Here is a 15,900-nt window from a genome sequence, read left to right on the forward strand (position 1 = left end):
GAGAGAGATTTGTCGTGTTCTTTTGAGCTCTTGCGCTTGGATTGCTTCTTTTCTCTCTCACTTGTTCTTGTGATCAAAACTCCATTGTAATCAAGGCAAGAGGCACCAATTTTGTGGTGGCCCTTGCAGGGAAGTTTTTGTTCCCGGCTTTGATTTGAGAAGAGAAGCTCACTCGGTCCGAGGGACCGTTTGAGAGAGGGAAGGGTTGAAAGAGACCCGGCCTTTGTGGCCTCCTCAACGGGGAGTAGGTTTGCGAGAACCGAACCTCGGTAAAACAAATCCGTGTGTCTCACTTCATTATTCGCTTGCGATTTGTTTTGCGCCCTCTTTCGCGGACTCGTTTATATTTCTAACGCTAACCCGGCTTGTAGTTGTGTTTATATTTGTAAATTTCAGTTTCGCCCTATTCACCCCCCCCTCTAGGCGACTATCAGTAACAACGTGTACTAGCTGTGTTAGTGAGATTTGAGCGCCAGTTTCGAGCTATACTTGTTGATTTGTGTTCTTGCACTCTTGTCTTCGTGATTCTTGCGTGTGTTGCTGCTCATTGCTCTTGTGTGTGTACTTTCTTTCCCTCCCTTACTCTAAGTTGACTTTGTGATCTTTTGTAAGGCTGCAATAGACTCCAAGTTGTGGAGATTCCTTATAAACGAGAATACTTGATATAATAAAGAATCGTGGTACTCAAGTTTGATCTAGGTGATTATCTGAGAGGGGTTGATTGCAATCCTTATCCAAATGAGGACACCACAACGTGGATGTAGGCTTAGGAAAAAATCGCGTGTCTCTCGTGTCTCTTTACTTTATTGCAATTTTCCTTCTTCCTAAATTCTCTACTTCTCACTTGTGACATTGCTCTTAATACAATTCTTGTTTTGGAATAGCAATCAAGTGAAGAGGACTTTTCTCTCTTCTCCTCTCTCAAACTTGGTTTTAGTTTTCACTAACTTTATTAATAGACAGAGTTTGTGTCATTTTAAGTCATTTTTGCAGGATCACCTATTCACCCCTCTAGGTGCTCTCAGATTGTTAAAGATGGTTTGTTCAGTGGTGCACCAGACTGGTCTAGTGGCACACCGGACCGAGTGCACAGAGGGGTTGGAAACTGGTTTAGTGCGGTAGGCGCACCGGACCGACCTGGTGGGTCAACGAACCAGTTTACTAGAGAGGTTGTTTTTGGGCTGTTCAGGACCATCTGACAAGTTCAACGATTGGCATCACCTCTGTTGACGCCTTTTTGGAGCGCCAAACACTCAACAAGAACCGGTGGCGGTGCTCTCTGGTCAGGCGCGGACGGTCCGCGGCTTGGGGCCGGACGGTCCGCGACCTGGCGCGACGTGGCGGTGCTCTCTGGTCGGACGCGGACGGTCCGCGGCACAGGGCCGGACGGTCCGCGACCTGGTGCAGGAGCTCGGGTTCCCTGCCTGACGGCCGGACGGTCCGCGCTCTAGGGCCGGACGGTCCGCGCGTGCGCAGGGGCGGCGGAAGATCGCCGGCGGCGCCTGGATCTCGCTCCCGGGAGGGACCCCGTCGGGGAGGAGAGATCCTAGGAGTTGTCTAGGCTCGGGCCGGCCGACCTAGACTCCTCTAATCGACGTAGAGTCGAGCAGAGGCAGAGAATTTGGGGATTGGAATACTAAACTAGGGCTAAACTAGAACTAGACTAGAACTACTCCTAATTGTGCTGAAAATAAATGCGAGATAGAAGTTGTATTGGTTCGATTGTTGGGGGTTCAATCGGCCGTAGCCCTTCATCTATATAAAGGGGGAGGTCTGGATCCGTTTCCAACTGTTTCCCGAGTTAATCCCGCGGTTTTAGGTAACAAATCCCGCGAGAAACTAGGAACCCTAACTGACTCTGCGCGCGCGCGGACCGTCCGCGCCACCACCGCGGACTGTCCGGACCGCGGACCGTCCGGCCTCAGCGCCGGACTGTCCGCGCTGCTCAATTTGACTTCCAACATATGCCCCCCTGCCTTTTGGTGAAGGTTGACGAACCAAAAGCATATGAACTAAGCCTGATGTAAGTCACCGGCTTTTCAATATGGAGCTCATTCAATAAAACACCAATGTATAAAGGCCGTTTCAGATTGTATCTTTCTCGGCCTTGACCGTTTGATCAATGGATCAATAGGAATAGAATGGAGGTGCCCCCCAGCCTGGATAGACAAAGGGACTATACATATACCATGGATTCATCATCGTACCATTCCATGTTTGAACAGGATAATATACCGACGATGAGCAAACGGGTGGAAAGTACCTTGGTCTCATAGGATGAATAGGCGATGCTTGTTGTGTCGCCTTTCGAGCCGTTTTATTTACCCGTTTTGTTTTAGCAGGTGACCGATGTTTCTTCGTTGACCGATCATGTAGAACGGTCTTCTTGCTAGTATTCTTGGGGAGTAACTGATCAAAGGTAGAGTCAGTTTTGATCAACCGACCATATGCGCTTTGCCGTTGCGTCTCTTTCCCTTTTAAGGCTTTGTGTGGAGGCTGACGCCTTTGGCCATAGGCGGATTGTCCGGCAGAGTTAGCCGAACTGTCTGTCTGAGCACCGGACTGTCCGCACGTAGGTGTCACACCGTCTGTGATGCTCAGGCCAGGCTGTCGTGCTTGGCTCATTAATTGTGCCTGCCCCTCGGTGCCTCCGGACTTTTTAGCCTTATCGTCCGGAGCCTTTCGAGCAATCTCCTTTTGTGATATATTTGACGTGCGAGGATCGTCAATGATGATGTCTTTGCTTTTGCTTTTATCGGCCATTTCGGGCCGAACTAAGATCTTTTTGCATGCGATATCTATTGTATTAACAGGAAATGGTTGTGTGTCCACTTGCATTTCCTGAAAAGCCAATCGGCCCTCATTTATGGCCGATTGTACCTGTCGACGAAAAACATTACAGTCATTGGTGGCATGAGAAAAAGAATTATGCCACTTACAATAAGCACGTCTCTTTAATTCATCTATAGGAGGGATAGTATGAGTTAATTTAATGTTGCCATTTTTAAGTAGCTCATCAAATATCTTATCGCATTTGGCAACATTAAAGGTAAATTTAATCTCTTCTTGCCGATTCTTTTGAACCGGCTGTAAGGAAGAACATGCTGAAGATTTGGCCTTTGTTGGCCAAATAAACTCAGCGGTATATACATCTGCGGATTCATCATCTGAACTATCACGCTCTATTAGATGTATAGTACGGGCGGCCGATTTTGATGTCTCTTTAAATCGGCTTTCACAGGCTAAAGCCCGCTGATGTAGCTGGGCTATCGAAAAGAACTGTGTCCCATCTAATTTGTCTCTTAAGTAGGATAGCAACCCATTAAAAGCTAACCCTGCTAGCTCTTTGTCTGCGACATGGATCCGAAAGCATCGGTTTCTAGTGTCCCGGAACCTCCGGATATAATCATTAACCGATTCTTCGCGTCCTTGTCGAACTGAAGCTAAGTCAGCTAACCCTAATTCATATTCCCCGGTAAAGAAATGTTCATGAAATTTACTTTCTAACTCATTCCAGGAATTAATGGAATTAGGAGGCAGGGCGGCGTACCATGCAAAAGCGGTACCAGTAAGGGATAAAGAAAATAATCGAACACGAAATGCTTCTCCATCGGCCAATTCGCCTAGGTGTGCTAGGAACTGGCCTATGTGTTCGTGTGTGCTTCTCCCATTCTCACCAGAAAACTTAGAAAATTCTGGTATCCTTGCCCCTTGTGGATATGGGACAGTGTCAAACCGGTGATTATACGGCTTTTGGTATGATTGCCCTACTCTGGCTACACTAACTCCGAACTTATCTCGAAATAGTTCAGTCATCTCTTCCCTAATTTTTCCATTGCACCCGGTGGCAGACCACCGGATCCTGGGCTGTGGGGATCATTTGGTCGGGCATTAGTATACCGACCTTCTTGCCGTGACCGATCGATAATGTTGATCGGTCTGTGATTGTATGGTGTGTTATGGTTTAAATATGTAGAGGGCGAAACATACTGCTGTTGTGGTGTGTAATAATTTGGTGCATGGTGTGCAACAACAGGTTCTGCGTATGCGTATCCAGCTTGTCCGGTGGTAAATCCGAACTGACCGGTTGCGTTTGCCATTATCGGGACGCCATGTGGTAGTCCTGGTGCGGGCCCAGACTGTCCGGCAGGGAAAGCCGGACGGTCCGCGTAAGGGCCGGACGGTACGGGCAGAAGCTCGGACGGTCCGACCGCGTCCAGGGTCACCGGTCTACCAAGCAGGGACGGCGGTGGTCCTAGGGCGGCCCCAGATTGTCCGGCAGAGCAAGCCGGACGGTCTGCATATGGGCCGGACGGTCCGGGCAAAAGCTCGGACGGTCCGACCGTGTTCATGGGTGCCGATCTACCAAGCAGGGATGGCGGTGGTGGTACTTGTCCTGTATATGAGTTCATCGGCATACCATATAATGGCTGGGGCTGCAAATCCCCATTTGTTGCCGATGTATTAGACATAGATATCCTGTTACTAGTCTCATATGATGGAAAACTAGGAGCAACAGACTTCTCCAACGTACGCGTTAATTTTCTAATTGACTCTTCTAACCCTACAATCTGTTGTTTCATTTGATCCTGCTGCTGATCTACATATTGTTTAATAAATTGGATGTCGTCGGGTTTACTTACGTTGGGGACTTGAAGCGAAGATAGAAGAGATGCGACGTCGGTCTCTCCATGTTTGACAACTTTCTGGTGGCGATCCACCGTGTATTGTGATAAGAATTTCTCCCTCGCTTGACGCATGTAGTCTTCGTATTGCTGTTGCTCATCGGCCGTCAGACTTTCAACAGCCGGCTTCAGGATATTGTCCGGGGAGATATCGGTGTGATCTTTAGAACCGGCCATTTGAGGGCCTGATTTTTAGTAGATCTAAACACCTTCCCCAGCGGAGTCGCCAAAAAGTATATGTTGACGCCTTTTTGGAGCGCCAAACACTCAACAAGAACCGGTGGCGGTGCTCTCTGGTCAGGCGCGGACGGTCCGCGGCTTGGGGCCGGACGGTCCGCGACCTGGCGCGACGTGGCGGTGCTCTCTGGTCGGATGCGGACGGTCCGCGGCACAGGGCCGGACGGTCCGCGACCTGGTGCAGGAGCTCGGGTTCCCTGCCTGACGGCCGGACGGTCCGCGCTCTAGGGCCGGACGGTCCGCGCGTGCGCAGGGGCGGCGGAAGATCGCCGGCGGCGCCTGGATCTCGCTCCCGAGAGGGACCCCGTCGGGGAGGAGAGATCCTAGGAGTTGTCTAGGCTCGGGCCGGCCGACCTAGACTCCTCTAATCGACGTAGAGTCGAGGAGAGGCAGAGAATTTGGGGATTGGAATACTAAACTAGGGCTAAACTAGAACTAGACTAGAACTACTCCTAATCGTGCTGAAAATAAATGCGAGATAGAAGTTGTATTGGTTCGATTGTTGGGGGTTCAATCGGCCGTAGCCCTTCATCTATATAAAGGGGGAGGTCTGGATCCGTTTCCAACTGTTTCCCGAGTTAATCCCGCGGTTTTAGGTAACAAATCCCGCGAGAAACTAGGAACCCTAACTGACTCTGCGCGCGCGCGGACCGTCCGCGCCACCACCGCGGACTGTCCGGACCGCGGACCGTCCGGCCTCAGCGCCGGACTGTCCGCGCTGCTCAATTTGACTTCCAACAACCTCCAATGACTTTTCTAATGTGGCAGTGGTCCGGTACACATAGATCCAGTTCGGTGACCCTAACACGACTGCTCCCCGTTAGAACAGCTCCCTGCCAGGGTAGACTGATATGGGTCTGATGCGTCACGGGACCGTCACTATGCAAGGTCCGGTGCGATGCAAAACAGTGTAGTTTTCCTCCATTCCTTTCCAACGGCTATATGGGATGCTTGGGGATATAAATACCCAAACAACATATTGAAAGACATAAGAGCTACAAGCCTACATCAATCATTCATACATTGACTGCAACTCCTCTAAAGCATTCAAAGCCATACAAGTGCCACATTCGATTGGTTTGAGCTAGAGCAAGAAGAGTGTCTTGTGTGAGAGACTTCATTTAAGTTGTTGCAAGTTTGTATGCTCTTTATTTGTGTTTCATTCTCACTCCCAATCTTATTCTCTTACTTTGTAAAGCTAGCAAGAGACACCAATTTATGTGGTGATCCTTGTGGGAGACATAATCTCTCTGAGACTGAGAATAAACACTCATCTGGTCTAAGTGACCGTTTGAGAGAGGGAAATGGTTGAAAGAGACACATCCTTAGTTGACTCCTCAACGAAGAGTATGTTCTTTGGAACCGAACCTCGGTAAACAAATCACCCGTGTTCTTTGTGTTGTGTTCATTTGTGATTTGTTTCTTCCTCTCCCCCTTATCTTCTAGTTCTCTTGCTTGCGCTTGATCCTATATCATTTGAGTTGCTCCCAAAGTAATTCCACAATATTTAAGCAACTCTAGCAAGAAGAACAACTCTCCCTCACTCTGATTGATTGTCTTCTCGTTCTAACGCCTAACTGAGGTTCTAGTTGTTATAATTTGTGATAAATTTCAGGTTTTGTCTATTCACCCCCTTCTAGGTGACTTTTAGTCACCAAGATGTCAAGAGACACCTCGGGAGCTAGTTCATTACCCTCTCAAGTCATGTGGCTTGGAGTCTTGGACCTTGCCCTGAAGCTCGGCTAGCTTGGTTGTGATCTACGTGAACCTAAGGCAGGCTCCCCCCAAACTCTCCCTAATGTGAGAGCCCTTCTCGATCCATCCAAAGCATACATCGCATGGGGCCTTCGTCGCTTCATCAATGACATCCCATGTCAGAGTGCTTTCCTCCTTCCTCGACATCTAGATCATGTGGAGCTCATCCTCCAAATGTTTCACCTTCTCCTCTAGCTCCCAAGAGCCTTAGGAGGGCCCCACAACCATTCTCTAGACCATTAGCTTCTTGGATAGAACCTTCAACTTCTCTTGCTTTTAGCAGGCCCTCGCTCTCCTTTGAAGACCCAATTTCTTGTGTCTGAACTAATTTTTAGCAATATAAAGTTCTTGGGACCAGAAAAGGAGAGCTTGTTTCCTTGAGTCCATCTTCTCCTTCAACTTCTCCTTTCATATTATTTTTACATTTTCTTTGTATTTTCGGTGCCTGAATTTTTAAATAATTTTATGGAACACTCTTTACGATCAACAAGTATAAATAAATTGTTACTTCTATAATTTATTATTTGTCTTTGTGTCATAATAAATCCATAATTTGTCCTTATCCAAGTATAGAAATAATTGTTAATTATATCTTCACCAATACATATCTGATTTTGTTAGATTTATAATTTTGTCTAACATTTTGTTATTCTAGAAACAAAAAAATTATAAATTATACCTACATACATTATAACGAACCAAATCTATAGTTTTAATATAAAACATATACAATAATCATCGCATTGAAAGAAAACTAAAATTAGGCGCTTAGATTTTAGCAAATCCGTTTTTAAAATCTAATGGTAGGACCTTTGACTTTCTGTTGTTAAGGAAAAAACTTTATATAAATATGTTGTGCCAAACAAGTATATGCTGAGCCTGAGAGGTGTTCACGAGAGGTGTTCACAAATCTAGAATGTCTAGTCTATCTTAGACTTGTTCAAACGTCGAGTCAGATTCGGCTTAAAGTCGGATTGTGGGTTGTTTGACACGACTAATGCCTAATTTTAGGTCAGACTAGCCCGCGCCTTTCTGTTGGACGTGTTAGACTGTGTGTTTTTCAAATTGGCTTATTTTTGGCTTTGTGTCGGTTTTTTCGGTGTTGGATCAGGTCTTGGATAAAATATATAGGTCGTGTCGAACTCGTGGATTATTGTAGGTAAAAAATTGATCCGTACCTGTCTGTCATATTGGTCAGATCGTCTAGATTATCTTTGGGAGGTGCTAACAGACAGAATGTGTTCACATGTTATATGATACTAGCCAGTTGCACATGCTTTGCTACAATTGTTAACCACTTTTTTCTTGTCCCCGCAATATAAGACGTGCTCTCTCAATACATATGTATATCGATGCAGCAGTATAGAAAAAATTAAATATATTTCTTGGTCTTTAAACCAGAGATGGTTACGATGCCTTATATATTGGGACGAAGGGAATATTAAATAATAAGGTACGTGTGGTCTAGTGATTAGCTCCAAATTTCTAGAGCAGGGGATATGAGTTCGAGTGCATATGCTCTGCACTATTTTTTACGCGGTGTAATGGGTAGACGCGGAGGTAAAGCTCTGGTAGCACAGGTGTCCACGTTAAGATCTTAGTAGAATATTTTAGATTTAGATTAGATTTGTATATGTATCGTAATGAAAAATTGTGGCTATCAGGCGAACCACAATCCTTTTCAGAAAGGAGTAACTCCTATATCTAGGTTTGGAAAGCGGAAAGCCCATGCATGGCCGTACAAATTACAGGAACAAGGTTCAGGCACTAGCTAAAGATGCTCTATGGTGCCATACAAATAAGCTTTTCAACAAGCATTTGAATTAAATTCGGAATAATTTCTTTGGCTGCAACAAATAGAACCTAGGCGTTAATTTCTGTCACTGAAACACAGTTGATTTCTGCCACAAAGAGACATCAGTTAGCTTCATAAATAAATAAAAAATGCAGCTTTAGGGCGCCCTGGAGTGATCCAGAGAGGTATTTAAAGAATAATTAGTAACCATAATGTCAAATTAGCCCTACTACGACCAACATGTCCTTTCTCTATGAAACTGGAATACACACATGAACCAACTAATTTTATGGCTACTACTGTAACAATAAACAAGGTGGCAACAGATCGCAACACCAGCAACCAGCATCCAACTACAGAAGAGTTCTGCTAAGTCAGCTTGACATCATGTATCTGCTCAAATGAAATCCTATTTCCTCAACAGAACTGACATAAACCCTGCACAATAAACAAAATACATGAAATCAAAGAAAACAAGATAAATTTTGGGGCAAGGAATTCCTGAAAGACCACAAATCACAGACCTAGTGATATCAAGGAATATCACCGGTGAAGAGGCGCCACAGTCAACAAAACTGAACTAAAAATGATTTCATATCTACATATCAGGATGACCCAAATGGTGCACGCACAAACAGCTGACCATGAAGCGTGACAACAGCGGATGTTTGGTGAGGATTGATTCTTGATGGCAAGTTGACCACCTGAGATAAAAAAAATCACTACATGTTAAACTGAATTCACAAATGTGTTTCTGATAGTGAAGTTGTCAGCCTACCACCTTCTTGAACGGAGTGATCTCCCAAGGATTATCAGGCTGCTCTGGATCCCCTGTGATAACCAGACGTCCAGCAGGATCTGATTGAACATGCACCTGCCACCATGAGAACGAAAAATTAGCAATTTCCTCTATGGCATGGCCTCATTTGATAAGAAAAATTCATTTTGCTTATCTTCCATTTATCTCCTAAAGGATTTATTTTATGTCAATGAAAATATTTAAAACTACGCTGTCCACAATAATGGCACCATACTTCCTCACCTCCTCACGTAGAAGTCCAGGAACTAGTGCATAGACTTCAAAGCAATCTTTCTGCAGGGAAGCAATAACCAAATGGTGTAACTTAGTTCAAAATTCAGTGGAAGTTCACCAGCAAAGCTGCCTTGTAAAAAAATCAATTCATGGTACAGGCTATAATCAAAACATACACATAATACTCTGCACAATATGATTAACAAAACAATACAGGCTGAACTTACAGTCTGCCGCACATTGATCTTCACCCAGTCGGCTGGTTCTCCAACGTCAATGACCATAGAATCTTCCCTGAAATTGCGCATTCCATTACATATGAGAACAGGAATCATCACACCAGAGAAACTTTCATACATCATCCGGATATATGGACAAAACTTCCTCCAGATGAGTTCAATTGCACTACAAGGTGCTACAAGATTTTGTATTTCTTCATCTAACATATTGCATATCAATACTTAAATATATAGATATAGACAAATGTATGTACAGGGAGCCTTAACTCAGACTTATTTATTTTTGAGCAGGACGACTTGAGAGCATACTCTGGACTAGATGCTTTCTTTCTCTTGAGCACCCCTAAACATATCATGAAAGATACGCAAGAAAAAATAGTATAGTGCACATTAGCAAGAGAAAAATCATGATGTGTATTGTATTAAAATCATGAAGTGTACCAAAGCTTTTTAGGTTATCACGACTTGAAGATGGCATTGAATCTTTGTCCTGTAGAAATGCAAATATGTTTCAATGAGAACAGTAAGTAAAAGAAATGTGAATCTCAGTAAAAAAAAATTACCTTCAAAATGTTATCCCCATAAGTGCCATTGGCAAGGAGGCGGTGAGCATGCCAACCCTGCATAGCACGTGCTGCAACATCCCTTCTAACTCTGGCAGAAGATGATTGATTTACAACTACCTACAGAATCATCAGGGAACTTGTCACAACGAACTAAAATTAGCAACTTGCACTTTTCAATAAAGGGTAGACCCAGTGCCGGAGGTTTCCACATGAGTGGGATCTAGTAAAGCAATAAACCGAGCAAGCGTCCCCACAAATACAGAGAGGCTACTTAAAACCGACCACCCGGTTTTTCCTTGAGACTGCTCTCACCACTACACCAGATCTGCCTTCAACTTGCACATTTCAATAACAGAACATTTTCTGCAGTCTCAGAAATATTGTTGGGGGTCCTAGCAAACAGCCTCCTTGAATAGTGCCCACATTACCATAAAACATAGATTCACATTCACAACTGACACCAGGTTTCCGACTAGAAAAAGGGCAAGATTCAGTGACTAAATTTGCTTTGGTCTACCTGAATATAGATTGAATCTGACATTAATCTTCAATTATACCAAAGTACCAATTCTACACAGCTAATGAAAATGGATATATAAGGTGATAAAATCTGTGTAGATTATATTTAAACCAATCAGATGACCCCATTTAAATAATATATAGATATGTGCGAAGAACTACCTAGAAATTTAAGTTAAAGCTGCACTGTTAATTCTTTTTACTAAAAAGAAAAGGTTTACCTCACGGTCAGCACCACTAGGCTGTGGTAAACCAGGCGGTGGTATCTGAAGCTGACCAGTCCGGACTTTGTGTTTTTCGTATTCAAGAAGTGCCTAAATCCATCAGTTAACAGACCAAGGAAACCAATAAATAGATGCAACATGAGAACCCATAAGCTTAGACCTTAGAGCAATGACCGACTATTACTATTACTATTACTATATTCAATCATAAATCTGGCATCTAAAGCATCAAGAAGGATTTGAAGGAGTAAAAGAAGTTGACTAAAGCATGTCAAACAGATAACTGTCATATTTGATCCGGCAAAGCAAGAAAAGATAAGAAAAGGAAAAGAAACACTAATATTTGTTTTGGCTCTAAACAATTAACAGCATAAAGTATCATTTGAACAAAATGAATAAAAAACCTGTGGCACCTTAGAATCCATTCACTAATAACAGGTGCAGTACCTGTAGCTCCATATTTATATTTGTTAGGCCGAGTGCAGAAAATATTTGTATTTATTTATACCAAATATTAAAGAGGAAAAAAAATCTCTCCACACATTTTTTTCATCCACCTCCTCCTAACTAACTTTGTGAATGGACAAAAGTATAGTTAAGAATCCTATTCTAATCCAAATAGACACCTCCAAGTAAATTGAATAGGGATCCTAGTCCAAATTCAAATAGAAAAGGATAAAATATAAATTAGGTAAATCTTAGAATAATCTTGGTTTCAGATTTTTTTTGTTTTTCCATCGAGTTTGAATTTTTTTAGATCCGAACACAGAACACCCGCATGACCCGCCTTTGTTCCAATTTTGTTTCCTATCCATCCAAGTCTTTTTTTCCTCAATTTCCATCCCAGCCTCCTTTTCCCTCTTTTCTTTTTTCATGTAAAGTTTCCGTTTTATACATTTTTCGTTTTCCTACTTTTGCGCCTTTTTTCTTTTTCTCCGCGTTACGTTTAGTTTTTGAAGTTTATAAAAATGATAAAACATAAATAGATATGTACCATTTTCATTGTTGTTTTCATGAATATTTGATAGCTTTTTCTTCTTGTAACGTACGGCATATCTGTTAGTAACTTAAAAGAACCAAACTAAGTTCGAGTGATGTGATTTTTTTGTTCCGCTTGTTAACTGATGTAAGGTTGAGAATGAATATAGTTTTGTTCATGGATAAAATTCTCCTCAGCTACACTATGATGTATACAGTAAACAAAGGCCCTTTTTAAAAAATTTAAGAAAAGAAACTGCGGCCAGTGCAACACCTTCTCATAGAAAATTCGAAATGACCAAGAAACAGTCGTGCAGGTCCTGCAAAAGAATGAGTCGAAGGAAGATTACACGGCGTAAAAAGAAGGGAACCAGGCCTACTGGTACAACCATGCAACCAAGACACAAGCATGAAGATAAGATGACCTTTTTAAAATATTTTTTCAAAACAACCTCTCACCTCTCACTGGATATTTCTACAAAGGTTCTCTCACCTCTGCTTGTGTCGTGATTGTACGATTGCACCAATAGATCCGGTCGCACATATGTATATGTTGCCTAACATGTACTGTGAAAAGAGGTCCTTACTTTGGCGGCCTGAAAGTCTCTCCAACTTGACGCCATAGTTTACAAACCGTTACCTGAATAAGGAAAAATATTCAACTGAACTAATGCCCACATACAAAGTGCTGAGCAGCAATCATGAAAAGAGATGAAAACTGTTAGAGATAATCAGTATTTTACTAGCTTGTAATTTCAGTTGTCCGAGGAACGGATACCATTGATACTAAGGGGGTGTTTGGCTTCAAGGAACTAATTTTTAGTCTCTTGATTTTATTCCATTTTAGGCTTTAAATTTCCAAATACGGAATGCTTTCCATATTTAGCAATTTATGGTACTTAAATACAATAAAATGGAGAGACTACTAAAATTAGTCCCAGCAACTCCAAGAGACTAGGTATATGGTTTTGTAAAGGTAAATTTAGCTAATATTAAAAGAAAATTGTATCCAATAGACTCTGTAAACGACTCTTCAAATTTAGTGGCTCTCTATTTCTCCATCTTCGCTCTCCAATTTTGGATAGCCTGCTTCACTCTCTATTCAGTCCGTAGGTTTACCGAGTCTGTTGGATTAGCCTACATTTTTTCTCTAAAATCTATTTTAGAGAGTATCTAAATCAGTAAATTTGGCTAGTCTTTTTAGCTAATCTCTTGGAGTTGCTCTAAAACCAAACACCACCTAAAGAAGATTTCACTCTGTTGTATCTACAGCAGCAAGTGCATGTGTGACAACGAAATCAGCCGTACCTGCTCGTGGCCTCCCAGGTGGGCGACCTGCCTCCATAACCTGGATTCCAACATAGCAACACCAAACAGCCAAACAGGGGGCAAGTGCGTTTAGACAACAAAAGACGGTACGGAATATCTCAGAGTAGGAGTGGTTCAGTTCAGATGCACACTTGAGGCAGTTGAGGCCCTTGCCATAGAACTTGGGCGGCTTGAACTCGAGACTGTGCTCCTTATGGAAGCGCTCCAGCTCCACCATGAACGCGGCTTGCTCCTCCTCCGTCCCAGAGGCATCTCCATCGAGAAAGGGGTCCGGTTCCACCTCCAAGCGGTGAACGGCGCCACTCTCGCCCTCCACATTCACCTCGGCTATCGGAGACGCATCCTGGGTGGAGTCATCGTCGTCGTCCTTCTCCTCCTCGTCGGCGTCATGGCTGATGGCGTCCTCGCTGTTCGTCTCCACCTTTGCGCCGCTAACAATCCCATCCGGCTCCACAGTCGCGGCCACGGGCGGTACGCCCTCCCCGCTCGCATTGGGTTCCGCCTGATCCGGGGAGCCCACTCCTTCCTCTCCGTCATCGCTCTCCTGTTCAGCGTCCGGGGTCGTATCCCCACTCCGCGCAGCGGCCCCTTCCGACACGGCAACCGCCTCTTTCTCGGGCGTCTGCCACGCTTCCTCGCCGTTTGCGTCCTCGGCGAGCGGGAGGTCGTGCGGTTCGTCCCCGTAGCGGTCGGGACCGGCGGCGCGGCCCCGCGGGTCGCTCATCGCGGGAGGAGTGCGGAGACGGGAGAGAGCAAACGGGCGGCTGCTATTTTCGCGGCAGGTTTGTAGCGAGGTCTGGGGCGGAGCGGAGGGGTGGAGTGATTTGAAGTGGAAAATACCCTTTCTTTTCTGTTTGGTCTGAATACTGTTAAATTACATCGAAAAAACTGCTTTGATCCTGGAAGCCGTGGATGCAAAATTTTGTCCCAGTCGTGGAAGCTGTCGCTGTAATGGATGCCGTATGAGGTTTTTTCTTTTAGTGATTGGCCTGTTTTTGGATCTGTTAGGTTAGTTTTATCAGTGATGCTTTACGTGAAGATTTATGGTGTGTACTAGCTGCGATCTGGCGACTGATTTCAGAACTTTGTTAGTTGAACTTTGTCAGGTCATAGATATTAAGCTGGTGATTTGAAGTCTCAGTTCTTAGTGGAGGGTCTGTTTTTTTTTTTGATGGTCATGGGTGTCATGTGTGGAGCTTCCCTGGTTAACTGGTTATCCCAGTTCAACGCTGTGGGGTGTGCTCTATGTAGCTACCTCTGTTATTGCTTTCTTAAAAGCTGAGTAAAATCTCCTTAAAAAAAAGGTCTGGGGTGGAGTGGGACGGATCTCCACGGCTCGCGACTCGCGGAGGAAGGGATTCCTCCCCTTCGCGCGGTCGCGCCCACGGGCATGGCTATGACGAAAACGGTCGAAAACGAATGAGGCTAAATTATTTTTGGTTTCATATTTTCTATCGGGACGAAAATAAAAACAAAATTCAACGGTCGAGATACAGCATCGAAAGTGTCAATTATTTGAAAACGATAAACTCTAGTTAAAAGGATAAATATTTTGTAGTTTTCACAAATATATAATAAAGTGATAAATTGCCTAATTTTTAAGATATAAAAATACACAAACAACTCTTTTTCGTCATTTATATTATTTAGAGTAATTATAACTTTTGTTTTTCTCTTATTAGTTTAGATCTTGAATAAAATATATGTTATATGTATCCCATATTATATAAAAACGGTAAAAAGACGACTTGAAAACAAAAAAATACAAAAACAGTCGAAAAAATAGCTAAATCATTTTTATACCGTTTCTAATCGATTCCCAAAAAATTCGAAAACGATCGAAAAAACGGTATTCAAAACAGGCCGTTACGGGAATTTCCGTCCCATTTTCATCCATGTGCATCTCATGGGTCTAGCCTTCTGCCTAAGATGGCAACGAGTATATACCTGTTGGGTTGTCGGGTAGTATCATCATATATCTGTACTCGTCAAAAGAATCTTACGTGTTGAGTTCTCCATATAAGATCACGGGTATATAATCTTACCCATACATATATCCGTGCGAGTAATTTTACCTGTCGTGTTACACATATCTGCTAGAAAAGTCTAAAACACTAATGTGTCAATCACTAAAAATGTCAAACAAACACATAAAAAATAGTTCAAGTTAAAATACAACAAATCATTTGATTACATAACTTGGTAGGTAAACCAACAATAAACCAATAAAATGTTTTCTATTACCTAAGACGACTTTAATTACATGGTAAATAGTGATATCATGTGGATGTATTTTATCCACTAATACTCGTACATGTCTACCCAACGGGTATAAATTCTCGCCCATTAGCATACCCACGGGTAAATAAATCATCCTATACTCGTCTTTATATCGGATAAAACCTATCGAGTATTCGGGTTTCGAGTACACATTGTTATCTCTACTTTCGCCTACGTACGTAAGTAACAAGTAACCACAGCTGAGGTACCGCTCAAGCCATGAGTCGCCCTTCACAAACTTAGGCTCTTTGGATAAGGTA

General features: G+C 43.4%; 1 protein-coding gene across 2 annotated transcripts; it reads right to left on the reverse strand.

Annotated features, from left to right (window-relative positions):
• Positions 1-8,603: 8,603 nt before the first annotated feature.
• LOC100384256 (uncharacterized) lies at positions 8,604-14,657 on the reverse strand. 2 transcript variants are annotated; one of them, NM_001176822.2, is made up of 13 exons: positions 13,492-14,152; positions 13,340-13,379; positions 12,619-12,671; positions 12,306-12,351; positions 11,051-11,143; positions 10,308-10,427; positions 10,186-10,234; positions 10,012-10,087; positions 9,733-9,799; positions 9,515-9,565; positions 9,254-9,346; positions 9,116-9,176; positions 8,604-8,910 (listed from the first exon to the last, which is right to left on the reverse strand). In NM_001176822.2, exons 1-13 carry the CDS (start codon positions 14,082-14,084, stop codon positions 8,882-8,884), a joined length of 1,371 nt encoding a protein of 456 aa, NP_001170293.2. In that variant the 5' UTR covers positions 14,085-14,152; the 3' UTR covers positions 8,604-8,881. The 2 variants fall into 2 exon arrangements, 1 of the variants encoding a protein (NP_001170293.2); XR_002261832.3 differs by having other exon boundaries at positions 8,646-8,910; positions 8,997-9,176; positions 13,492-14,657.
• Between the last annotated feature and the right edge of the window lie 1,243 nt (positions 14,658-15,900).

The sequence above is a fragment of the Zea mays genome, chromosome 5 (genome assembly GCF_902167145.1).
Source record: "Zea mays cultivar B73 chromosome 5, Zm-B73-REFERENCE-NAM-5.0, whole genome shotgun sequence".
NCBI classification, from domain to species: domain Eukaryota; kingdom Viridiplantae; phylum Streptophyta; class Magnoliopsida; order Poales; family Poaceae; genus Zea; species Zea mays.

What these genes read in the sequence shown, in the direction of transcription:
- LOC100384256 (NM_001176822.2), bottom strand. Translation starts at nt 14,084, where the DNA reads ATGAGCGACCCGCGGGGCCGCGCCGCCGGTCCCGACCGCTACGGGGAC. An exon ending in TGATAACCTAAAAAGCTTTG is followed by an intron (nt 10,088 to 10,185) that starts GTACACTTCATG and finishes TGATATGTTTAG; the next exon opens with GGGTGCTCAAGAGAAAGAAA. An exon ending in CTGGACTTCTACGTGAGGAG is followed by an intron (nt 9,347 to 9,514) that starts GTGAGGAAGTAT and finishes TCATGGTGGCAG; the next exon opens with GTGCATGTTCAATCAGATCC.